The sequence below is a fragment of the Scaptodrosophila lebanonensis genome, unplaced genomic scaffold, assembly GCF_003285725.1.
Source record: "Scaptodrosophila lebanonensis strain 11010-0011.00,11010-0021.00 unplaced genomic scaffold, SlebRS2 tig00000001-arrow-pilon, whole genome shotgun sequence".
NCBI classification, from domain to species: Eukaryota; Metazoa; Arthropoda; class Insecta; order Diptera; family Drosophilidae; genus Scaptodrosophila; species Scaptodrosophila lebanonensis.
In genome coordinates, this window is record NW_022060529.1 from 23599193 (window position 1) to 23626407 (window position 27215).

The window sequence follows — 27215 nt, forward strand, 5'->3', positions numbered from 1 at the left end:
AATAATTATTCCATAGCCATTCAAATCCGCGCAGTCAACGTCGTGTGAAAATAAAACACAATATCGTTCTTTATAATTTATATTATTTTATGCATACTCGGATTTTGATGCAGCTATGCAGTTTCTCTTTTCATAGTTTTTATACCCTGTACCCAAAAGGGTACAAGGGTATATTAGTTTTGTGCGAGTGCACATGGAACACACAGAAGGAGGCTTGGTAGACCCCACAAAGTATATATATTCTTGATCAGCATGACAAGCCGAGTCGATATAGCCATGTCCGTCTGTCCGTCTGTCCGTCTGTCTGTCCGTCTGTCCGTCTGTCTGTCTGTATGAACGCAAGGATCTCCGAAAGTATAAGAGCTAGAATAACCAAACTTGGTATACAGATTCTCCTGAGACCGAGAAAGGACGAGTTTGTTCATTTTTTCTGATCCACCCCCCCACTCCCCCCCTATTACCGATTTTCTATAACTTCCGTAATTCTTGGAATTTTGAACTAAAATTTGGTAGTCACATTAGGTTAGTTATTATATAACCGTATACCAAGTCTCATTATGATAGAATGATCGGAAAGAAAGTTATAGCCATATAACCAGGCCCAATGCACACATACATACATATGTACAAGTACACAAACACGCATAAGGCACGATTCTGATGTAAATGTAAATGTATGTATGCATGCATGGAATATTTTATATTTAATTTAGTTAATTAATTAAATTAATTTAGTTAATTAATTAAATTTAATTAATTAATTAATTTAATTACTTTTTTGTGGGGTGGTACAGGGTATTTAAGAGTTGAGCCTGCTCGACTTTAGCATTCCTTTCTTGTTTCTATATTCGAATAGCCAATAGTTTGGATTTCTTAGAGTGTAAACATGTAATTTTTCTACATTGATAAATTCATCATCATCATCATGTCAAATGTCAACAAATTAGTGCTAAAATCATAATTTACATAATAAAACTATGTACTTAATGATACAATTAATAACAATATATAATAATTACATACATAAAAATATAAAGGAAATTCTTGTCGCTAAACATTACGAGTTAGCTGGACTAACAATATCAGCATCTTAGCCACGACTTCGACATCTTTCCAAATCTTAGAGACGGAAACGTAATTGAACTTTGGAAGGAGTTCGCAAAGACCTCGGCGCTGGCCATATAATCATCTAAAGGATGTCCTGCGTATTTTATTATACGACTTAAGCACTAGAGCACTAATCTAATATTTGGTTTTTGATCGGATACGATGACCACGTTGTTTACATGTTAAAGGACAAGGGCTTAATGTTGGCCACCGAGGACATGCGACGCACACGTCCCATCATCTTGCGCTCGATATCCTCCAGCGTCTTGCCCTGTGTCTCGGGCACATAGAATATCACAAAGAAGAGGCCAATGAAACAAATGGCACCGAACAGCCAGAATGCACCTGCAGCACCCATAAAATCTGTAGAAACAGAACCAATGAGCGGATTAGTGGTAATTCTGATTAGTGTCGTCCTGAGAACTTACCAATCATATCCTGGAACGTTTTGGTGACCACAAAAGTGCAGCTCCAGTTAAAGGCGGTGGCAACAGAAGCAGCCGAACCACGTATTCTGGCAGGCAAAATCTCGCCCATCATCAGCCAGGGTATGGGTCCGAAGCCCAGGGAGAAGCCCAATATGTAAACCACAAAGCAGGAGAGTGGCAACCAACCCACATTCGAAATATCCATGCCACTGTCCTTGCAATAAAAGAAGCCACCCAGTATGAAAAGAGTAATGACCATCGCCACATCCGAGATATACAGTAAAATCTGCGAAAACGCAAAAATGGCATTGGTTTAGAGATCTGAAAGGTATTAACAGGTTGTCAGACTCACCTTTCGGCCCAGACGATCAATCAGAATCGTTGCAATAAAGGTGGCTATGAAGTTGACCACACCAACAATAATGGTGCACACATTGCCATCAATGGTAGAGCCGGCATCTTTGAAAATGGACACTGTGTAGAAAATAACCGCGTTAATGCCGCTGAGTTGCTGGAAGAACATCAGACCCAGAGAGATGGACAATGGCTTGAGATTACTGCGCTTTAGCAGCTCCAGCATCGTGTTCTGCGTCATCTGGCGATCGGCATCGGCCTGAGAACGCATCAGACCCTTTAGCTCCGGCTCCACATCAGCCTCTTTACCGCGCAGCCAGTGTAGTGCCTTGCGTGCCCGTTCTTCGCGGCCGCGGGACACATACCAGCGTGGGGTTTCGGGAATGAGGAACATCAATATCAGGAACGGCACAGGCAAAGCGCCACCCAGGAAGGCCAGCATGGACCAATCCATGTAAGTGCCCGCCACAAAGCAAAGAAGAATGCCAATGTTACCGAAGGCAGTGGGCAAGAGACCTAGCGTGCCGCGAACTTCCGGCTGCACGGTCTCACCCAGATAGACGGGCAACGACAGCGAAGCAATACCAACACAGAATCCGGCTAAGAAACGACCGCAGAGGACCATGGCCACATTGACAGCACAGGCAATCAATAGCCAGGAGATGATGAAGGGCACAGCGGTAGCCAGAATGGTGTTGCGACGTCCCAGGTATTCAATGAATGGTCCACCAGAGATACCGCCGGCCAAGCCTGCCAACGGCATGATGCCACCAACCCAGGAGGCCTAAAATCAGAAATGAATAATGAAACAATATTAGTAATTTAGATGAGATACCAGAAGAAATCATTAGCTCCAGTTCATATCCTCAAAATACGATTATGTTTTCCTGTTCTCTGTCTGTGCTTTTGATGAAAAGTTGTCAGCACTTGGTACAAACAAAGTGAAACCGAGCCTTAAAAATACTGGCACGAAATACTTAGAAGTGTTCTGAATTATTACACCCTGTACTCAATGGGTAAAAGGGTATGTTTCTTTAATACAAAGTATGTATGTATATTCTTCACATATTCAGATTCTTCTGAGTTTGAGATTCTCATTCTCGCTACTACTGATATTTTCATTACTCCCGAAATTCTTGGAATGGTTTTGACAATTACATTCAGTTAGTGCCTATGTGTTCTCATAAGTTGCATCGTAAGATGTAGCTCAAGGAAGTTATCTCTGGTCGTGCTCTGCCTGTAGTTGTTGCTGTCACGGCTCAACTCTGCGATGCACACAAAGACGCGCACAAACATGCATAACTACGCGTAGACAGAAATAGACCCACAATAACACAATGCCGATGTATACTTTTCTGTTTGTTTGAGGGAGTCGGTACAGGGTTTACGAGAGCTAATCCAGCTCTACTCTAGCAGTCCATTCTTGTTTTTCTTTTCAATATCTGACTGAATCGAATCTTTAAATAGGCTTCCGAATATCGGAGAGTGTTCATGTCAGGCGAGTTATTCGAGAATTGCTGTTGAAGCATTTCGGAAAGTCGACTGCAAAACTACAGCGCCAATAAAATGAAAACGTGCCGGAATGGCTACCGTTTTATAATTGCAAAACGTAAAGCTATTTCGGAAATTTAACCACTAGAATAGTTTTTCTAGATATGCGAACTATTATTAATGAAATCTTAAACTGTGTGTGTTTTTTTTTTTTTTGTAACTTACCGCTTGCGGGGTGACCTCAAATGATGTCAGAGTCGTGTTTGTCATGGAGACCAGTGCGGGTGAGGTGTAGGCCGAGGAGAAGCCCACAGTTAATGAGCCAAGGGAGACACTTAGTGCGGCCAGAACCTGTAACGATGCAAGGAAATACAAAAGATTTTAATTTCAGTGTAGAGGCATGGGGATTTCCTTTTGAGGTCCACCTGTGAGAATGTGCACTTGGCCTTGGGCTCGTCGACAGGCACCGAAAAGGACACATGAGTGTCCGCGCGCATTAGTATCTTCATTCTGTGCGCAAAACCTAAATAGGCCCCTCTGGAGAAAAGCTTGATTTTGAACTAGCAGGTGTTCCTGTTGATGTCGCTGTCGCTGTTGCTGTCTCTGTTGCTGTCTCTGTTGCTGATGCTGTTGCTGTTACTATTGCAGCTGCAACCTTGTTGCCGCTGACCTTGGCTACTTTTTCACTTTTACAAAACGTTTTGTCGCGCTACTATTTGTTAGCGGGTTGCCTTTTTGGCGTTCTAAGCGTAATGCACTGGTTACGCGTCCGGAACTGAAACTGAACTGAAAGTTGACATTTTTCGAATTCAATGCATTGCCGTTAGTTTTGAGAAAAGTTTGAATTGCATTTGTCTCAGGCACGTACAAATCGTATGCTCGGGTTTTGCATACAAAAATAGTACGTAGCGCACTTATCACTATTTCGAATATAAGTACATAGTACTACAAGTATGTATATAAGTAGCATATGTGCATTGAGCGCATTGCATTTCAATAAATGCTATTGGCGCATCTTCTCGATCTCACAATGGTCGATCCGATCTCTGGCCAGCCAAAGTAAAGTACAGTAAACTTTTATTTATAATACATACATATGTATGTATGTATAAATAATTGATAATAAGCTGCTGGCGTTATCACGCTGTTTACGTGTGCTAAGCCACCGATTAAGTCGAGTCAAGATTATGAACTCTCCAAGACTGTGCGCTGGGATTTTTTGCGCCGACCGCAGTCGGTTAGAGGCGGTTTCAGCAACTTGTGCGTCCAGTCTGCAATGTCCAACTGAAGTGGAAGACCTGTTGGCCAGCTGGAGAAGTGTCGATGCATCGCATTTGAGTTGCCTTCTGCCAGTGCCATTATTCAAACATTGATTCATGCTCTTTGGTCAGCCGGCGTTGGCTCCACATCCACACATTTATCGGATTTCGTATTTTTAGTCTTCTTCTTCATAACTAACTGCGTTATATTCACTTTAAATTAATGTGAACTGTGGCGAGGACAGGTCGCATTATTCACACCAATCTTCTGCGTGCGAAAATAGTGCCCCCCCGCCCCCCTAAGACCCTGAGCCCCAAGCCCCATGCCCCATGCCCAAAAGCCTCCAAAGCCCACTCAAATGGGAACGGCCGCTATATGCGCATATATGTGTACATATAAATTGCTCAAAGAATGCCTTATGGCTTATTAATCCCATTCATATCCATTCGCTTAGACGCCAGGCCACTTAACGAGCGGACAATGGATTGTCCCACTATAAATACGCATAAAATAGCCCGCACATGTCTATAGTTAGTAGTGGGCGAGCGCGTGTGCTGGCGCTTGTGACCTACCTGTGTCCATATATAGATTGGATTCGTTGTGGGCCTGTAGACCTCCAACTTAGGTTTGCCATCTTCGGTGATTTGGCGCACAAAGGGCACAGCATGGCGGATGTTCTCCCCGCGTTTCTCATCCATTTCGTTTCTACGACTGTAAATTGGGGTTCAATGTTAGCTTTTGTTGTGACTGTACTTGTTCATAGTTAATGCTCTCATTACTCACCTCTTGCGGGAATCTGTGCTAATGGAGCGCTGCTGCTGAAAGTGTTGTCGCGATGTGAAGAAATCTTCGTCACTCTCGCTCTCCAAGTCCTTCAGATCGATGATGACTGGCTTGGTTATGTCTTTCGGGCGATGTATCAGGCGTTTGTGCTCAGCATCGTCGCCTTCCTCGTCACTATCAGTGCTGGAACCCTGTAATACTTTGTCGAGCTTGAAAGTGACCCGTGGGTCAAGACTTTGATGCTTCCGACCCTGAAACTCGCGGCGGGTCTTATGGAATTCCTCCTCGGATGAGGACTCTTTGAGCAAATCCTGCAAGAAACGTGTACCCTTAATGTCCAGCGAGACGTGTTTTTTGGCCTGGAACTGTCGACGGTTGTCGTTGGCCAATATATGCTTCAGATCCTTGAGGATGCCCTTGTGGTCGACACTGGTGGCCTTTTGCTGCTGGAACCCAATTCGTTTGTCCTCAAAGCTATCGTCGTCGCTACTATCGGCTCCAGGCGCCTTCGGCCGTTTCTCAAACGAGACGCGTGAGCCCTTTAGGGACTGTTTGCTGCGCTGCAAATCCTCACCAGCCACAGACACGACGCTGCGCTGCTGACGATCGCGATGTGGCTCTAGGGAAGTGGGTGGTGGTGGCAGGGGGGTGAGCTCCAAACTGCCACTGGCACGCAATGGTGAGCGCTGTGCGGTGGTGCTTAGTTGTGGTGGTTCGTTGATGTCGTCGTCCTCGAGTAGGGGACGAAAAGAAAGCGGTGGCTCGTCGTCGTGCAACAAGCGTATGGGGCTGCGCTGACGTTGTTGTTGCTGTTGTTGTTGCGGTGGTTGTAACTGTTGCTGCTGCTGTGGGTGGTGGTGCTGTGGTGCTGCTTGTGGAAACAGAAACGGATCCTCCGGCAGTATTGTGTCCAAGCTTGTGGCGGTGTTCGATGTGGACAAGCTGCTCTCCACGCGTTGATAGCCCAGTCCCAGCTCTTCCTGCGTGTTCAAAAATTCGATTAGACTCTTACTCGAATGCAAATACTATAAAATTCTTTGGATGTTCGAGGCGCTGTCACGCGTTTCACAGACACTTGCGAATTAAAAAATTATGCTCGAGCTTTGTTTTAAATACTTGGATGTTGACTTCAATACATAAATGCTGATTACAAAATATTCGCCTTGTTCTTGAACGCTCAGAGTGTTGGAAACGAAATCTTATCAGTCCAGAGTTTAACAAAGCCATCTTAATATTTAGAAGAGACAGTACCATGTTGCACGGTTAGTTCAATAAATTAGTAGGGTTTTTTTTTGAGATTGTACGTTGTGTGATTAAGAACTTTGCAATGATATTTCATAGCGAAGTATGGAGAATGGAGAAACATTTCTAAATACCTTATTTCGGGAATTAAATTCAAACGGTTTTGAGTCAAAGCTGGCTTAGTTCCTATATCTTTTAAGGTGATTGCAAAGACAGGCTTAAGATTTTTCAGTTCTGCTTAGATACAAATTAAATTAAATTATTATCAATTTGCGAAAAACACCACAACTCAATCCCTTTGTTGCTTTAATCCAAAATCGAAAGCTTTTTATAGTGCAACAATATCCTTTAATACCTTATCGATACCTGAAAAGTCTTGAGATAGCACCATAACTAATTAATCTCCTAATAAATGTATTTGAATAGAAAAAATTATCCATATCCATAAAAGCAATTGTAATGCTAATTATAATTAACAATTTTAAATTAGTCTGGTCAGAAAATGTTGTTGAAAATTTGAAATTTTTTCTTTTTGGCTCAGTGTAATTCTAATTAATTATAATTGGTTGTTGTTAATAAGTGCATATTAATTTGTATGTATTTGTGTAGAATATTACCCGGAGGTCTTATCTAACACACACATACGTAATTCATTCATGTCGGATGGTCACATATAAAGTAAAAATATAATTAACAATTTCAAATTAGTCTGGTCAGAAAATGTTGTTGAAATTATTATAATTAATAATTAAGTTTTTGTTAATATGTGCATATTAATTTATATGTATAGAGAATATTACCGGGAGGTCTTATCTAACACGCACATACGTAATTCATTCATTTCGGATGAACACCGACGTTGTTAGCTTGAATTCTGTTCAACCGCAAGTTGTCTGTGAAGACGTGGCATCGAATCCATTATTACTACCATAAACTAACTAACATTATCTTTCGATGTACTTACACCTGCCCGCGTTAATTTGTCCTTGATTTTTCCCATGGCGCTGCTCAACGGCTGGTGGTGATGACCGCCGCCGCCGCCACCGCGATTGTCACGTCCATTCATCTTATCAGCTTTTTATTGAACTTGAACTTTTGTCTTTCCTTGGGAACTCTTTCTGTTTGCAGGCAATACGTAGCACTTCTGTATTGTGTTTAAATGTATTCAATTATTTTGTTGTCTTTGCTGCAAGTAAAGAGGGAAAAGTAAAATTGTAAGTTATTTATTATTGCTAAGAACTAGCAGCACAGTAGCTCCAAATTGTTATTTTATCTTCTGGGAATCGTCAGTCTTACTCAGAAAATCGTTACGTGACGCATGTGACGATTGTCTGCCTGCACTTTCTCGGGTGCTGAAGAACCGCCTGAGCTGTCTGGGCTTTATCTTATCTAGATTCATGTGTTTGATTTTGATAGGCCGGCCCCCTAAAAACCCGTAACACACCCACCTTCAGTGTGTTTACACTAAGTATATACATATGTTTATAAATATATTTATGTGTTGTGTACAGTTTTGACTTTTGAACTAAGTTCGCACACGCAATTTACTAAAATTAACTAATGCGTCTTTCATATGAGTATTGGCCAACTTATACTTATATCATAGAAATGATCTCTTCTGTCCCGCCTTTATTGAAAGCGATGCCAAAACCCGCGTCAAGTAAAAAATGTGTTAGCATTTCTTTTTTTGACCTTCCGAATTTCCACATGAATTTTTTGTCTGCTTCAAAGCGTTGTTTGTTTTTTGTTTGAAAATGTTATATTTATTAGCTGATATAATATAGTGCCAATTTTTGTATTTTCGAAAAGCATGAAACTAAAAGAAAAATGCGCCGAACCAAAAATATTTGTTTGGCACATCGAAGCATGAATACTCTTTCAAACAATCATCGTGACGATCACATATGTATGTACAAGTATGTATGTGAAGTTAAATCGAGGCTATTTTTTGATTAAAACTGTACAGTTGTTTTTTCAAATTAGTCATGGAGTAGTGAAGAATGTTCTCTGCTTCAGTACCAGCCTTAGACCATCTTCAGAATACCCCTCAGCTAGAGTATAAAAAGAGCGAACACCACACTCGTTCATAAGGAATTTTTCGCCCATTTAATGTGTTTGTTGTTGCTTTCTTTTTGCGACTCCTGCGTCATGTGATAGTCGAAGATGCGTGGGCGCCATGACGTCGTCGCCTTGTTGGCTGCTTTTTTTCGATTGTTTTTTTTTTTTTTTTTTGCGCACATTTAAATGTGTCGGATTGAATGTGTGAAGCGCTGGGCAGGCTGAGCGCTATCAATAGCATAATAATTGGTCTGCCCTAAATGCACGTTGATAGCGGATGAAAAATAAACATCACAGTTTAGACTTAGCAGGTATACTAATAAAATGGATTGTGGGCTGAAGCTAAATTAGACAAATGACTGCCTCTGGCTTACAGTTTCTATTTTCTTATGACGCTGAGCTTTGTACGGACTGTGTCTGGTAAACGGACAATGTAAAGTGTCATATTTATGGCACCACTAAACGTGTCTAGCCGAAATGGTGCACTTGGCGTTCTAAAACGCAATTACAAAATTTGATTATGATTTTGCAAATGCCGCGGCCTTGACAATATGCATATGTATGTACATACATATTTTTGGATGTACATACATATATGTTCCGATGTATCTATCTACATTTAATTGTGTGATAGTTGAAGCTATGGCGTGCTTGCTTATCGTTGGACGCGTGAATCATAGCAAATATTTTCAGGCCATTTTCTTGTTGTTGTTGCTCGCACCTTGCGCAAAGTGAGTGGCACAGATTGATCTATACATACATACATACATACATACGTACATAAATGTACTCATATTTTGCAGTACAACAATTTCACGGTACACATATGCGTACATACATACATACATCCATGAAAACATTTAGTGCTGTTGCCACCTCAACACCCACGCTCTTAAGTGCAGTTCGCGCTCTTACAGAAGAGCGAGACGGGAAGAGCATTTACAACGTGCTCACGTGCCGACGATTCACACACACACACACACACACTGCTGCAATTTCTGCTGCGGCTTTTGCTCATTTGTCAACAGTGCAACGTTGCGATTTTTGGTGGTGATCTTTCGACTTTTATTTTTAACATTCGGAGCAAATATTGTTATTTTTTAATTAACAAAGACGAGCGACGTTGACGGCTCGTAAGATAAATTAATTTTAGTACTTGTTATTACCGTGCCTTCTGTATTTTAGCTTGCCTCAATAAACTGTGCCCACGTAAGTTCCCAAAAGAAATGACGTTTTCACTTTTGTCAGACGACTATTAAAAGCAATTATATACAAATATAGTATGTACTATATATTCGTACACATAGGTTTTTGCAACCAAATTACTAAATTTGTTGTCTCTGTTCGCGAGAATTTTTTTTGCGTGTGCCGCCAAAAAGAAAAGTTATGCAGTCGACTGTGTACGATAAAAATAATTCTAAATTTAAGAATTTTCACGGTCGTGTATCGTTTTGAAGAGCTTTTCGACTGTTCTTGCATTGCATTTTCTTTGTCGTTGCACCCTTGACGAAATTGTTGTTTGTTTCTTTTGTTTTCCTACAACTAAATTTTTGCACAGCCACATTACGTAAAACGTTTTCAAACACAAAAACCTGAGCAAGTCCAGCCAAGTTCATTAAATAGTTTATAGTTTATAAATAATTGTTTACTGATTGACGCACACACTGACTCACACACACTAACTCATTTGCCATAAGTTAAGTTCCAGAAATGCGCATAAATTTGCATCCTAATTTTGCATATGCAGACTTCTTTGGCTTTGGCAACAAAAGCAAAAATATTTATACGATTAGCAGACCAGACGGCCAGACACTCCAGAGACTTGATTTGATTTGAAGGTTTTGCATAAATTTTCTTATTTTAGAAACAAATGATAAAACACGCGACGCTCGATAAAACTTGATAACATTACAACCGGAACTTGTAGCGCGTTTAAGAAACCAAAAGAAAATCAGAATAAAAACACCATACAAATGTTAACAAAAATTCGTTTGAGTATTAGTTCAAAATTTCGTTGTGGTTCAGCAATGGTGCGAAAGAATTTCTCGTATATATTTCATTTTTGACTTTAATTTATTCGTTGATTATTACCTTTTAACAAACTACTAAATGTGATATCCACTATTGTGGCACTGAAGCACGAGATTCAAATGCGCAACGTTTTTATAGCGCGCGCCGCGAAACTCAGATAAACTCGTTCGAGCTTTTTACACACCGTAATACCCAGTGTCGCTCTCTCTCTCTCTCTCTTCCAATGTGAGAACCGTTTGTTTGCTTGTGTGAGTGAGTGGAGCTCCACTTTGGCGTCGTTGAGAGCAAGAACAAGGAAAGCAGGCAGCTAGCCAGACAGTTGGCTAACTGCTCGCAGCATTTGCTGTTGATGCAGTCGTCTGTTTTGTTCTTTTATCTCAGCCATAGCGCGAAGGTCGAAAAAAAGGCATGAATGAAATGGCCGCTATTTGACTGCTTCGTGTGCGGCTGTATGGGGGTGATGACGACACTATCTAGAACACTGTATAGTACGCCAGTGAGGTCCAATTCAAAGAGGTGTGGAACGTACGCCGGCGCGACGATTGTAAGTCAAAATTGACAACTGTTTTGGCCGTTTCTTCGTTTGGCCGTAACACGAGCCGTATACGAGATTTTTGTTTTTTTTTTTTTGATGCTACTGCCTTATGACGCATTTTTGAGCAGCTTTATTGTCATTTCTTGGTCACTCCATGCGACCACTGCCTCTGCATAACAATATTTTTTATTGATTTGTTTTGGCGGCTGCTGTCGTCTTTATGCTCTAATAACTAATTGTTTTGCTTTGTCTGTGTACGTGTGCCAATTGATTTTTATTTACACATACTTCCAATTAAAAATTATTAACTTGACTTTGACGCGTGCAAAATTTAAGAAAAAAGTTCAGATCTCGGAGAGCCTTGAACCGCATTTATAAATTTCTTTATATCTGGGGCATACTTGTACTTGTACTTGTAGGGAAACAATTTTATAAATAATGACACAAATAAAAACCAATGAATAACAATTTGAGAGCACAACCGGCTGGGGGCTCGTCATTGAATTGCCAAACTTTGGACAAGCAATTGGCTCTCCCGCATGATGAAATTTCAAATTTTAAAGTACATGTATATTTATTTAACCGGCTTTTGAAGCACATCTAGATACATATTTGTGGTGGTATGCGCGCCTGGTAATTAACGGAAAGTTTTTAATCACGATTTCGCAGCACGCGCCGTTTTTATTTTTATTATTATTTGTCTCCATCTTCGACCGTCATTTGCCCTCGTCTGTGGACGCTGATTGATTTGCCATTTGTATTATTTTTGGTATGACTCAAGGTTTGTTCTGCAGAAAACCACATGAAGAAAAGGAGATAGATAGATAGATATGCAAATAATTGTATTATGTATGTACTTACATATTTGGTAATATTTGCTCGAAGGTCAGCCCCGGTACGTAGCCGGGTCTTTGAATGCATAACTAGTTTGGCAGCTGCCGCTGATGCAGGGGATTGATGCCCATGAAGCAAGGTTTCTCAGCGAGACGTACTACTATACATACATACATACATATGTATGTTTATTTGGCAAGAAGTGGTGAAATCCAAGAGAGCATTGAACTCTCCAACAACGTACTCGAAGTCATGAGTTTAAAAAAGGCTAAATGGGAGGTAGACTTACAAATGCCTTTGTATTTTTGTCCATTCTTAAATCTTCTTCTTGAATAAAAGTTTTTATTAATGCACATATGTACATATGTATAGTATGTAAAAATTTATATTTTTCATATCATATGATTATTATATCCTTCAACATTATGTACAGTTTATTATTATATTGATACGCAAGAACTAATACTTAATATTTATAATAAAATATAGACTCAAAATTGCTTTTAGGCTATTGACCGTCGTTGACCTAATGAGGCAACACATGAAAAACTCACGCAATGTTTCACTTAAATCGCACTCAACAACAATTTCTGGTGACTAAACATAAAAATTGCACAAATAAACAAAGACGAGCCCCCAAAGTGGTACACACATGGGGAGGCACGTACACAGCCTAGCTACAATATATATACATACTTGTACATATATTCGTATACATATGTACAGCAGGTCTCATCACTTGGCAACAGCGGCAGAATTACAGGTGCATTACACAGAAATGTTCAAGTAGCAAAGAGCCAATAAATAACTGAGCGACGCATGCGCGCATATTGGCCAAAATGCTGATGCAATTTAACTTTATTGCGTCAGACATTTTTGTGTACCAATTGCCCGTGCTCGGATTGAAGAGTATTAATATGTTTGTATGAATATATGTACATACTTAGTATGTATGTATGTACATATGTATGTATTTAGCAGCACAAAGCAACGGTATGCACATACACCCCTCCTTGCACGCTTCCGGCCTTTGCCCAAAATAACATTCATAAAGTACATACATATGTGTTTAAATTAAAACAAACTGCAAAAATAAATGTTATTTATCTAATTGCTGCCGAAGTCACAAGTCTCACCAATTGGCAAACGACAAAAGCGTGCAAAAGACAAGCACTGATCGCTGTTCGCTTCCCGGTGCCCCCTCAATGAGTCGCAACACACACCAACACACAAATACATATAACACGCACTCAAAGAGAATGGGGGTCTTATTTTAGCTCTCTCGCTCACTCTCTCTCTCTCTCTCTTTATGCATTGCTTTTAACTCTCATATGTACGTATGTATGTGTGCGCGTACGATCTTGTGCTCTTTGGCCGTTTCAATTAAGCCAAAAATGCTAAATATAGCGTCCACACGAAATTTTACAAAAATAACATATTTTCTCATGTGCAAAAAAGAAAAATTAACTTGAGCATGTGATGCCATGCCTCACAGGCTTTCATTGCCCTTCTGTCCGTAGACCTTAAACTATTTTGTTTTCGTTTTCCTCACGTTGGCTCGGGGCCCAATTTTGCACACAGACTCGAAATACAAACGCCTACATACATACTATACATACACATGTGTATACTATACTGTGTACATACATATAGAGTACTCATGACGAGCATAAGCAGCTGCCGCCACTATGGTGATGGCATCGTCAACGAAATGTGCTTTTTTCTTGCCTTTAGACGAGCCTCCAACAAACACAATCAAACCTCCACACACATAGCGTACATACATACATACACACAAACATATATACATATGCATTCGCAATTTTGATAATCATGCATGACTTGCGCCAACTCTGTTTATACATATTTTAATACTGTAGTATTCGTGCATCATATACACAAACACCTACCTGCCCATATGTACATACATATGTACATATGTACATGTATGTACATATGTATGTACATTGTATCTACTCATTCGTCTGTGCACACCACGCCTGCAGCTAAAGTAGCAAATTTGAAATTAATCAGCAATATTTTAATAGAGGTGGTGAAAATTCCAAATTCTAAGCTGATACATTATATGACCGGCTCTTGCGCGTACTTTAAACTTTGCATTTGCTAAGCAATCGACTAGTCGGCCAACCACCACACTGTCCCCGGCCCCGTTCCTGATTCCCAGACAATTGCGTAAGCATGTCGCGGCACTTTCTGTTTAAAGATATTTTAACCAGTCATTAGTGTTTTGTTTCTATATATGTACATATACACATACATATGTACGTCTATGTTTATTTTTTTGTTTCTAATTGCTTATCAGTGGGGAAAAAACACTAACACGTGCATGGAACATTTCTTTTTGTTCACACACAACACGCATTTATTAAATATGTACATACATACAAACACTTATATATTCGAACTACACAATGTGCTATGGTCTAAAGCAATCACGGCCAAAATTCAGTGAGATTTTGCGAATTCTCTGCCCTTCAGCAAGGTCAGCCAAGTTGCTGGCCAACTACGCGGCATTTCCAAATTTGCAGCTCACTCAATTGAAAACTCTTCATGAATCTGATGCTAAGTACATACATACATACATAGCTAATTGGTCGTATTTGCAAATTTGCACATGTAGACAGATAAATATTTAGAAACATGCTATGTACGTAGACATACGAGGGCAGTCCAAAATGTTTCTGCCCGGGCCATGCAGATGACCTTCTATATTAACCAAACTTTGCTATCTTTTAATGTTTCCGTCAACATTTCAGCCATATCGATATTATAGTTATTATTCAGCAAGCCGATTTTAGTTCTTTTTTAAAATATGAAAAACTTGTATTCTTGTTAATCCCTAACCTCAAAGTTACGCTTGGGGGACAGAGATTATTATCAAATGAGGAGGCCATTACGTTCGTAAATAACAATTTTTATCCTTCGTAAGAACTGATAATACTATTTGGAAGAGTTGAAGACTTAACTTATCCCAAGTTTGTTGACTTAGAAGGAGATTATGTTGTACAATTTCTTTTAGCTGTTGCATCATTGTCAGGCTAGAAACATTTTAAACTGCCCTCGTATGTACATACATACATATGTAGTATGAATTGCGTAGGTGGCCGCTATAAACGTGTTAGTGCTAGCCGTATCTTTTCCCATGAAACGCGACAATTTTTTCCATTTAGATCATTCGCAATTTCGTCATTTATGTTAAAAAAACATAAGAAGGGTAATTCTTTCTGAATAAATTACTAAGAAATGGAGAGTTTATTGCTGGATGTACACACAGACCACATATAAAATATACAAATTCAGAATGTAAATATATTTTAACTCAGCTTAACACTCTACATTACATATGCAAACATGTGTATGTATGTATCTGTGTATAAATCGCAACCACATTGTGAGCTGCCACCGGCATTAGAACTTCTCACACTCTATGCTGAATTTGTCGTTTAGCGCTCACCGGGACATAGCCTCGGTGGCGCAGTAGGCAGCGCGTAAGTCTCATAATCTTAAGGTCGTGAGTTCGAGCCTCACCCGGGGCATGTACACTTTTTGGCTTAAATTTATGTTTTTTTTTCCAAGTATATTTGTAATAAAAGTTACTTGCGCAATTACCAACTAATGGAATGCAATTGAACTATTAAGTTGAATGCCAATAGCGTGTTAGGGGAAGCAAAAAGTGAATAGAATAGCGATTATGAAGGCTTGTTAGAATACTCATATGTAGAATATACATATGTACATATGTATATGTGCATGGACAATATCTATTTGTGGGCACTTATATGTGCATTATTCTAGTTACACTTAGCGGCAATTACAACGCACAACTCGGCACGCCGAACCCAAATGACATTCATTCGCCGAACACCTGATTTTGCTCGTGCCCGCCCAACTGAAAACACAAAACTGTTATTCATATAATGATGAAATGCGCAAAACCAAGCCAATGCTCCAGGTAGCAACAAAGCAGCGCAACGACATCAGCAGAAAGGTAAACAAAGGGCGCGCAAGCCACTCGACCAACAAACGCCGCCCCGCCAGCCTATTCTCATCGTATAGCTTAGTTGGACTTAGCCGGAATGCATTATCCAAAGTGTCTGATTATTCGTCCGACTGTCTTAGAATGCGCGCTGCTTAAATATTTGTGCACACCCACAGCTACATATTGCGCCCAGCAATATGTGCAAATGCCCAGTTGAACACAGAAAAGCGTCCACACAAATACATATCCCCAAACACAGTGTTTTGAAGCCTCCAAATACCAAATCTACCAAATGTGTTTCCAATATCATCGATGGACCTTTATATTTAATATTCAATTTCAAATCAATTCACTAACTATGCATTCCTAATTTTTATACCCTGTATCCGAAGGGTAAAAAGGGTGTACATATTAGGTTTGTGCAAGGTATGCAACAGCGCGGATGAGGCATCTCCGATCCAACAAAGTATATATATTTTTATTCAGCTTGAAGAGAGAACTTGAATTAGACATGTTCGTCCGTCTGTATGAACGTCTGGATTTTGGATACGGCTGAGCGCACATTGTCCAAACTTGGTGTGTAGACCCTCCTAGTCCCTATGCAAAAAAAGTTTATTTTATGTTTTTATTTTCTTCTTCTTTTTGATTGGGTACAGGGTATTACACTGTCGGACTTGCTCGGTTGTAGCATTCTCTCTTGTTTTGTTTAAGTTAGAGTCTTATCATATATCTGAGGTTGTTTTTAAGCAAGATCATAGCTGTTTTTCCATTTTAAAACTCTCGAGTAAATTGCATATATTTGGACAAATTCGACAATGCAATTTCTATGCTCGCATATAAGAACGCATGTAAAATAGCGGAGGAACGTTTTTGGTTAAAGGGCATTATACTGTCGAGCTTCACTAACTGTAATATTCTTGCATGTTTGCATTTTACCAAATATTTTATGGCCATTTATTAGGAAAAGCCAGGGAAAAATGATACACCGGGTCTTCCAAATGCGGTCTCCCTTCTTGCAAGTACTGCAAGAGGGAGCACACAAAGCTTAAGTTTGGAGAGCTACTGAAGTTTTCTCCCGTTTTGGACCACTGTGCCCAGGGCAGAGCTTAGCTGACACAGCTCGGTTGACACAGCGGCCAGCACTTGTCTTATCGTCGATGGCACACTGATACTTCGCTTGCTTTGCATTAATCTGACACTTCCCTTTGACGGATTTACTCGTGCTCGACCAGGGCTTATGTAAAGTGTGCCAAAACTGCCCGCCATTTGTAGCGTGTAAGTAAACACCTCAAGGTCAGGCGGACGAGACTTGCGGCACCCAGTGGGTTTTGTTGGCGGGCTGACTGATAAGGAGATAAAAGAGAAAAATAGTGAAACGATTTATTTGATTTTCAGGCGTTCATAGTATGTTTGTATGAATAGGAGTACATAGTACGCGCTCATATACTAATAAAATAAATAATAAAAGAAATAAAACCGAAGAAGAACGTCAAGAGGTAAATCATCACTTCCCTTTATCTCGAAACGCATGTGAGCCAAAAGCCATTTCGCTGCCACGATCGCATGGCTGAAAAGCAGACTGACTGCTTAAGGTATACTGCTCTCGTGCAGTGTGTCGCGTGAAGTCCTAAATTTAGCCTAAGTGGAAATTTTGTTGATGGAAAATTACCAACAAGAAACATGCACACACACAGACACACGGGGGGCCTGCAGAAGTGCAAACATTTGGATGTGTGTAAAAGCAAAACAAAGTAAAAATCATGCAAGAAAATTTTCCATCCATTTCTCGTACTGTCGGCGGTGCAAAGCGTCGTTGCCGCAACCTCCCCTTCCCCCCGCGCCCACCATCGGCCTTCGTTTATGTCGCCTTCTCCGCGACTGATTGCCAATGTGGATCGCGTGGCCCATTGGCTCTGGCTGAACGTTCAAATTGATCGCAGCCATTACGTACACTCATTCGCATTGATTCGGTTTATTTGGTTCGAGAAATGAAAAGACAATTTGAAGATCGCAATAAATTGTATGGTCCGTGCCTTTGGCCTCTTCTCTTCATCTATCATATGATCGCACGAGCGTTGCAGAACGAATCTCGACATATCCAGTATAGGGGATGCGCCAAGTGAATTGAGCCATTACCTACCTGCTTGTCTCTGTTTATGGTAAGATAGCTTGCTGGACGATTTGGTCGTTCGATTAATACCAAGTACAGAAGCGCATTTAATCCTTACATGATTCCTTACTTGCCAGGGTAAGTTTAGTTTTCTCGATATTTGCAAAAGTCCGCTTATGAGTGGCTGTAAAATATGCCTCTTTATCAAATTCATATTTATTACAATAACGTTGTTCAATTTATTCAAATGAGTGCTTATTCCATTCATTACTTTAGGCTGTTGCTATTCATGGTTAGGTGAAAAAAAAATACATTTCCTACCATTCAAAACAAAAGGAAGTCAAACTTTCTTTTTAAAACATGTAGTTCCTATGGGAGCTAATACATTTAATCGTTTGATTTGTTGTAAAGATTCAACTTTAAATCGTTTGATTTCTCTAGCAGTAGAGCATTCAGCTTTCAAAGTTGGGGATTCGTTTGGTAAAAATTATAATTCCTTTAATTCTATCTTTACTTTGGAGGCTAGCATGCTTCTTGTCAAGTACTTATTTAAACTGGCATTCATTTACTTTAAAGACATTCTATTTTACCATTGTATACTATATTTTAAGATACTCACTCTGCAGCATTGACTTGTAGAAGAAAGTTTATTGCTTACCTTTCCCGGTCCTCTAAAAACCACCAAATAAAACATCTGTTTACGATGTCGCAGTAAAAAACAAGTTGCTTTTAAGAACGCTTGATAAGAAACTTGTAAATACAAAATAGGTATTCCACTTATGCTGATTTTTGCTCCAGTCGTACTTATTTCAGCTATAAGTATTCAATAAAATAAAGGTTTTAATGGAACTTGGTCTGTGAAGTATGAACAACACAAGTCCAAATCTATAATTGTTTAGATGCAAATGAGCGGAAGGGCCGACTGATAGGCAGTAGGTCGAAGGCCCTATACCTGCCAGGCTTTCTTATGCCAGTTACTTATATTCAGACTTATTAGTATAACCTTTCAGCATAACTTACCCTTTTTAGCCTTCGGGTGCAGGGTATAGAGATCTATTTTGAGGGCCTTGCATTATATACATATGCTTCCTATCAGTCCCCAATTCACATGTGGTTAAGGTGTGGGCGGCAATCTTGTTAATTGGATGGCGAGTTATCCGATATTTTCCACAAGTACTTTTCCTTTGGCTCGCCGTTAACAAGTCGTTGGTAACGCTCACACCTTCGATTCGGTCACAAGTGTGAGATTTGTCGAGCTACAAAATGCGCCTACTGCCAAACATTATGCTAAACGATATTGCTTTTGGAATAATACCCCATAGATCGGGAAAGTTTTCCATTAGTCATCTGCAGCTGTACCGTAGCGTACTGCTCATTATCTTAAGCCGATATCTGCAGCTGCTCGTAGCTGCTAACCACGGCAGACACACACAACTCTTTATATATAGTACATACATACACACATACATACATATACGAGTACTCGTGTATGGGGGATCAACTTAAGAGCGCATTCGGAGAGCGAAGAGAAGAGCGAGTCGGTTTGGTTCGTCGATTGCTGGGGGCACGTCGGTTTCAACTTGTTGTTGTGCGCTGTTTGTTGTTGCTTTTTATTTTCCATTCCAACATCTTTTTTGCTCGCAAGACAAGCCCCCGTGCGTGACGTCACGTAAACGAGACCGTTACAACAAAAGCAACAAGAGCAGCATCAATATTGGCATCGTCGAGTCATATAAAAATAAACCAAACGAGTTACGGTGCTTAACGGGCTCAGGGGAGGGCGGGGGGTGGCACCGCCCGTGGTCGCCGAACACCGCAACAAATCGTGCAACGTGATATGAAGAACGTTCATCGTTCAGCGCCCCAAGCACAAGCGCACAGCTACCGCAACAATTTTTTAATAATGCACATATGTATGTGCATTCGTAAACAAAAGACGCACATGTGCCCGCAATTAATTTTTATTGCTTAAATAAACTGCTCCCGATATCGTATTGATAACGGCGATCGGAACAATGTGCAAAGCACTCTGCAAACTCTGGATATAAGGTGTTACTTTTGTCGCGCCTGGGACCAACCTTGAACTTGATCCCGACACCGTCCCACCTTTATTATATAAGCAAGAGACCACCTTCTAATCGCATGCTAATCGAGCAGCTTGTATTTGAAATTATCATGTCGACGTCCACTTGCATTAAAGTTGCTCTATGGGCGCCAAGTCGGATGGAAACCGGACTTTTAATTACACATCTGTCTGGCAGCATCAGAACGAGTCATCCTATAAAAATATTTGCCATACCTTAGCTACTGGTTTTATACCGCTCCACTGCCCCTCATAACCTTGGCATTATACAGTATGAAAAAATTACATCAGTGGGTCAAGGCGAAGTTCCAATGCCCTTGCAAGTCCCGTAACTTAATTCTAATGGCAAAAAGATAATTGTTTTCTTTTCCATAGAACCATTATTTTATTACTAGATTCTGTAGTACACAGTTAAAGCAAACGAATGATACTAGTTTTATTAATTGAAATCTAATAATGTGAGTATTCAGTATTAAAGAACATATCTTTAAAATTTAAGAATTTAGTTGTATTCTGAAATTTGAAATTTGCGAAATTTTGTGTTGAAAAATCTATCCAATAGAACTTTATAAATCCGCTTCTATAGTACACAGTTAAAGCAATCGAATGATGGTGAGTTACAGTACGTTAAGAGAAATGCATAAATGTTTCGTTTATTTAATTAGTTGCAACAGATCGTATGTTCTTTAAAATTTAAGAGTTTGGTTGTATTCTGAAATTTGAAATTTGCGAAATTATGTGTTGAAAAATCTATCCAATAGAACTTTATCCGTTTTTACCATTTTAATAATATCGTATAAGAATAGCAATAAATAATACCCAAAAAAATTCTGTTTTAAATGTTATAAACCTCTTAAAAAGTTTAGTTAGTAAATTTGATTAATTATTTATAAAAATTTATTACTTCTTTGGTGCTTTAAGTTGCCAAATAATTTAAATTATTTAGTCATGATATCAACTGGAAAAACTAAAACAACATAAAGTAAAGAGTTTCGAAATAATGTTCATGAAAAATAATAAAGAGTTTGATGGTTGTCTTTTTTTTTGTTGGAAAATGTTTGTATAAATATTTGTATAAAGAATGCATTTTTAATAAGATAATAAAAAATATGAATAATGATATTTGACTAGTTTTTGGTCTTTAAAAATTCACTCAGTAAAGAATCCGATCAATCGTTTTCTCCATTTACCGTTTTTATTGTATAGATCAATGTCACGATTTGCTTAAAAAGTGACACCAAACTGGCATTTATATCCAGATCAAGTTTGTTATAAACTTTAGATAGCCTCGATATTTTAAATGGAAAGATCGTTCCTGAAACCACTTTAATGCTCTAGCAACAGGCTCCTATTTATTACGATTCTGTAGCGTAAGAGAAAAGTTCAACTTGTAAGTTCCTTAATTCGACAATTTTGAAGCATAATTGCTTTTGTTAGATCTATGATTCCCTATTAAAAAGAGTATAAAGCCGAGATGCGAGCAGTTACCTGATCCCGAATACGGGTCTAGGCGGCCTTGAAGCTTCTGTCACGTTTTATTAGTCTGGCATGTTCTGGTCACATTTAAATTGTTAATTCATCGTCTGACTGTCGATTTGCATACTATATTTTTTTATATCTTCAGCGTTACAATACGCCCGTCCTTGAATTGACTTTCAGACACACCCATAACGACCCCATTTACCCAGTGTATTAACCACTCAACAAACCACTGTAGTATTTTCAATGACGCACCAAAACTCACTAGTTACAGTGTTTTTTAAAAGGTGTAGAGCTGTTTTTGGGGAATGTTGTGGCGCAAGTGCCTCTTTTTGAAACAAAACTAGTTCTAGAATTAAATTATTGACTCTTAAGCACATTAATAATATAAATAGAATAGAATGAGTTCAATCTGCTAATTAAGCAACTTTGGTATTCACTGTTTTTTCCAGAAGAAAGAATGCTACAAGTAGACCTAGTCCACAATCAAGATGAATTAAAATGCCCTTCTGTATGTTTTAATCACTACTCCGCCTGTCTGATTCACTACTGAATCACTATTTTTTTCTAACAGGATTAGAACTTGCCTCATAAAACTTTACACTGATGTGTCTTTTGGAGAAACATACATAGGTATTCAATATTAAAATAAGCTGGAAAGTAATCGATACAATTATAAACCAATCTAACTCAGTTCCATGAGTGCAATTAATTCATATATTTTTTCTTTAATTTGATATTTTCCAGTGTTTGATCCACCACTTACAATAGTGTTGCAATAATAATATTCTTCATTTTAAAAATTCATATTAAAACAAAATTATCAACAAAATGTGGACAATGGTCGACTGTCCTAGGGCAATGATAATCCTAAACTTAAGTTGATAGTTTCTTCGAAAACGGCTTTTAGGTAATATTTTTTATTTCCAATACTTGTATTTCCCCGAGAGTAAATGTCTTTACAAACGAATACTACTAATATTATATAATAGGAGACAGACATGGGATCTTTTCCGTTCTTTGTGAGACACCTATAAATAATAATAATTATGATAATATTGTGAATTAAACTAATGAACACGTATGTGTTGGCATGATCATTTGATCTGGTTTTTTTTTTTTGTTTTTTGTTCTGTTATTTTAAAACAAGAAGTTGTATATCTGTATTGGCTACACTCAGGTTTCCTCCTTAAAGCTTGACTGTTTTTACTAACGTTCAGTATCGGATATGTGCGAAATTCGTGGTTATTTATACTTAAACAAGTATTAGCTTGATTGCTAACAAGTTTGTTGCAAATTTGTTGGATTGGCACATTGGTTTTTAAATTTAAAAAACGTTCACCAATGGATTCTGAAACACTGTGCGACGGGCAAGTGGACAAGCCCTCCATTTTCGTTCCGATAAACATACTATATACGTACATGAATGACGTAAATTCAGAAATTGGAATAATTGATTATTTACTCTTGATTGCTCTTAAGTTGCTAGACAATTGTTATAAAAGATGATAAAAATTTGAAATTAATTGAAAGCATTTACGCTATTTTACTGGGCGTGCACTCAGAGTTTGGTTATGTCATATATTTACCCCTATTTGAGTGTATATAGTTAACTACAAATACTATACCCCTTACTTAGTTAATAGATAATATAGTACCAATTGCAATACCATAAATACACCATCCTACTACAGAAACTCCATTATTAATTTGAAAATTAAATTTTCATTAAACTAAAGAAAATATAAACAATATTAAATGACTTTACTCGATATATATGTGATCTATAAAGCTTCGAATTTTAGAAATTATTGATGGAATTTCTGTAGCGGGAAAATGGTAAATAATCTTGTATTCCCAATGGATTAGCTGCGTTTATCCAAATATATGATACTCCCGCCATGCTGAGATATTTAAGTTATGGGGATGGAGATTCTTCCTTCAGTTTCTTATATACCTTGCACAAATCGAATAGAAACGGGGGAGGACGCGAAAACACACACCTATGTACATGGCAAATGTGAAATATTTTAATAATGGGATTTAAAGTGCTTGTGTATTAGGCCAAAGAAATAGTGGGAATTTGTACAACAATGTTAAAATCAAATCTTTCTTGAAAGATGGGTACATGAAAGTTATATGACTTTCTCGAAATACACCTGCGTCAAGGTGCGGGGTATTCCATAGCTATAGAAAGTGAAATCAAATCGATAATATCCAGTTGGCACCGGTAGGTCGATCTTGGTAAAGTTCAGGGCAAATTTGTCAACGGACATATAATTCTGCAGATAGACAGACATGGTATGTTAGTTTATTTAATTATTTATTAGTTTGTGTTAATCATAAATTTTGATGGCATTTCTTACCTCGGTCCAGGGACAGGTCTGATTGAAATTACTGTTCTTGCGTACAGCTCCGAAGATATAACGCTCCAGTGAGAAGCCACGATTCATGTTGTTCATCAGCTTACAAAAGTCGAAGTAGACGTTGTAGAGGTACGGCCGATACCCATCCCGTCGCTGGAATAACTGCATTTGAGTTGTTAGATTCGTGATAGGCAGGTTCAGGAGACTACATTTCAGTGAGAGCTCAACACAGTTTCGGCCAACAACCTTTAGGCGGCAAAAATCGTATTTGGAGAAACCGTTGTTCGTGGGCAGATCCATGCACTTGACATTTGTGAATTTCAGCATGCGAGTGCCCTTATAGTGGATGGAAACACATTAAAGAAGTGGAAAAACGTAAGGTCGGGTGATCCGACTCTGACAAAGTTTTGAAAATTACAAAAAGTTAACAAAAAAGAATTTTTAAAAAAAATTTGATTAAAATTGTTTTCTTTATCGATTATACCTTCTTCGACATTCGAACTCACGCACATTTATTTTGGAATTGTGTTAATGCGTGGCTTTGCGTGATTATGAGCTTGGGCAGAGATTACATTTAAGGCTATAACTTCCTTGAAAATTGGCCTATAAGCACTAACCGGATATAATTATGGGAGTTATGAAATCCACTTATACTGCGTACACATTCTTTTAAAGCATCTGTTGGAAAAATTTCCTATCTCTTGCTCTCGTAATCTCTGAGATCTAGGTTATCATACGGACGTACAGATAATGGCTAAAACGACTCGTCTTGTCATTTTTTGTGAGGTCTGCCACGCCTCCTTCTACCTGTTGTATTTTTCACTTTGCACAAGCCTTTAAGTTACAGAGTATACATGCAATTTATGTTTCCAAAAGCCACCTACCGTAGTCCCTTTTGGCAGCAGAGTACAGAAGACACAGATGGATAGCAAGTGAAGCGTTGAACGCATTTTGCACTATTGTTTTTTTTCCGAACTAATGATTTTAGTAATAGCCCATGGAATGTGCCGATTGATTTAAATCGACAAATCTCAATGCCATTTTAATAGGCGAGTTATTATTTGTTTAATTGCTGAGCTACTCTACTTATATTTAAAAGCATTTACGCCGTTTTACTGGGCGTGTATTCAGAGATTTGTTATGTCATATATTTACCCCTATTTGGGTGCACATAGTGTACTACAAATATACCTCTTACTTAGTAAATACTCGAAAACTCTAGACCAATTGCAATACAATAAATACAACATCCTACTACGAAACTCCACCATTCATTTGAAAATTAAATTTTCTCTTAACTAAAGAAAATATAAACAAGATTGAATGACTTCGCTCGACCGTTTCACTAATAACTATAATGATATACAAAATATATGTGAAGCTTCAAATTATGGAAATTATTGATGGACTTTCTGTAGCGGGAAATATCCGTATTTATCCAAACAGGTAAGGAGTATTATCTCTGTTGCACAAATCCAATAACAAGGGCTGCAAATATTGGAAAAGAAGAATAACAAAAGAAAGAAACAAATACACACAAATTTGCATGAAAAATTTAAAATATTTTAATAATATTAATTAAAGTGCATGTGTATAAGGTCAAACAAAAAGTGGGAATTTGGGCAACAATATTAAAATCCATAGGGTACATAGAAATTATTCGAGTTTTTCGAAATACACCTGCGTCAAGGTGCGGGGTACTCCATAGCTATAGAAAGTGAAATCAAACCGATAATAGCCAGTTGGCACTGGTAGACTGATCGTGGTAAAGTTCAGGGCAAATTTGTCAACGGACATATAATTCTGCAGATAGACAGTATTAGTTTATGTTAATCCCAAGTATTGATGGCACTTCTAACCTGGGTCCAGGGACAGGTCTGATTGAAATTACTGTACTTACGTACAGCACCGAAGATATAACTCTCCAGTGAGAATACTCTATCCATGTTGCTTAACAGCTTACAAAAGTCAAAGTAGACATTGTAGAGGAACGGCCGATACCCATCCCGTCGCTGGAATAGCTGCAGTCGGGTCGTCAGATTCGTGATAGGCAGGTTCAGGAGACTACATTTCAGTGAGAGCTCAACATAGTTTCGGCCAACAACCTTTAGGCGGCAAAACTCGTATTTGGTGAAACCGTTGTTCGTGGGCAGATCCATGCACTTGACATTGGTGAATTTCAGCATGCGAGTGCCCTTATAGTGGATGGAAACACATTAAAAAGGTGGAAAAACATTGAACGAATACTTCGTGTGAGGGTATGAGTGCACTACAGACATTTATACATTTATTCCTTTCAAATCGGCCTATCCGAATAAAACCCGCAAAAAATATGGAAAATCACTAATAGCGGAATTGTGGGAGTGGAAAACAATTTTGAAACACACTTGCACTGCAAACACATACTTACTCGTATGATGAATGCGTGTGAAAAATTTGGTTTCTCTAGCTCTTGGAGTTTTTGAGATCTAGGTATGCATACGAACGGACAAACAGGGCTAAATTACTAGTCGTGTCATGCTGATCAATAATATATATACTTGTACATCGTATATATGTACATTCCTACCTACCCTTGTACCTTTTAGGTATAGAGTGTAAGAAAAGTTTATGTATCCAAAAGCCACCTACCGTTGTCTCTTTTGCCAGGAGAGTACAGAACACGCAGATGGATAGCAAGTGAAGCGTTGAACGCATTTTGCACTATTGTTTTTTTTTTCAGACTAATGATTTTTTAAACCACCAACTGGAATGTGCCGATTGATTTAAATCGACAAATCCCACTGCCATTTTAATAGGCGAGTCATTATTTGTTTCACTTCTGCTGAGCTGGACTATTTGCAGTAAAAATCCCTTAGTAAAGTTCTTCTTTGAGGGATCCGTGAATGTGGTTGTTTGAAATTTCGCGAATGATATATGCTGATATACTTATATCAAGTATTTAACACCTTCTTCTGTAAGTATATCACGTTTATATAGTATGTACTTTTGGGTACAGAGTATGATGAAATTTTTTCTGGATACTTTAAAACACAATGACATATCGAGTGCCGA

General features: G+C 38.7%; 4 protein-coding genes and 1 non-coding gene across 6 annotated transcripts in view; 2 read left to right on the forward strand and 3 right to left on the reverse strand.

Annotated features, from left to right (window-relative positions):
• Nucleotides 1-27215, forward strand: part of LOC115620371 (RING-box protein 2) — a 33093-nt gene that overhangs the window by 2803 nt on the left and 3075 nt on the right. The window lies entirely within an intron of this gene.
• LOC115620354 (facilitated trehalose transporter Tret1) lies at nucleotides 864-10845 on the reverse strand. 2 transcript variants are annotated; one of them, XM_030513561.1, is made up of 8 exons: nucleotides 10815-10845; nucleotides 7630-7851; nucleotides 5424-6403; nucleotides 5213-5351; nucleotides 3606-3731; nucleotides 1888-2673; nucleotides 1536-1821; nucleotides 864-1470 (listed from the first exon to the last, which is right to left on the reverse strand). In XM_030513561.1, exons 2-8 carry the CDS (start codon nucleotides 7729-7731, stop codon nucleotides 1283-1285), a joined length of 2607 nt encoding a protein of 868 aa, XP_030369421.1. In that variant the 5' UTR covers nucleotides 7732-7851; nucleotides 10815-10845; the 3' UTR covers nucleotides 864-1282. The 2 variants fall into 2 exon arrangements, with proteins under 2 accessions (XP_030369421.1, XP_030369428.1); XM_030513568.1 differs by lacking the exons at nucleotides 5213-5351; nucleotides 5424-6403; nucleotides 7630-7851; nucleotides 10815-10845 and adding an exon at nucleotides 3806-4165.
• Nucleotides 15608-15680, forward strand: Trnam-cau. Its single transcript has one exon. It is a non-coding gene; the product is annotated as a tRNA-Met (tRNA).
• On the reverse strand, nucleotides 23931-25334 carry LOC115634399. The gene is made up of 3 exons (XM_030532090.1): nucleotides 25317-25334; nucleotides 24162-24497; nucleotides 23931-24077 (listed from the first exon to the last, which is right to left on the reverse strand). The coding sequence occupies exons 1-3, from the start codon at nucleotides 25332-25334 to the stop codon at nucleotides 23931-23933; spliced, it is 501 nt and encodes a 166-aa protein (XP_030387950.1).
• On the reverse strand, nucleotides 25703-26858 carry LOC115634408. Its single transcript, XM_030532104.1, has 3 exons — nucleotides 26793-26858; nucleotides 26021-26356; nucleotides 25703-25964 (listed from the first exon to the last, which is right to left on the reverse strand). Exons 1-3 carry the CDS (start codon nucleotides 26856-26858, stop codon nucleotides 25818-25820), a joined length of 549 nt encoding a protein of 182 aa, XP_030387964.1. The 3' UTR covers nucleotides 25703-25817.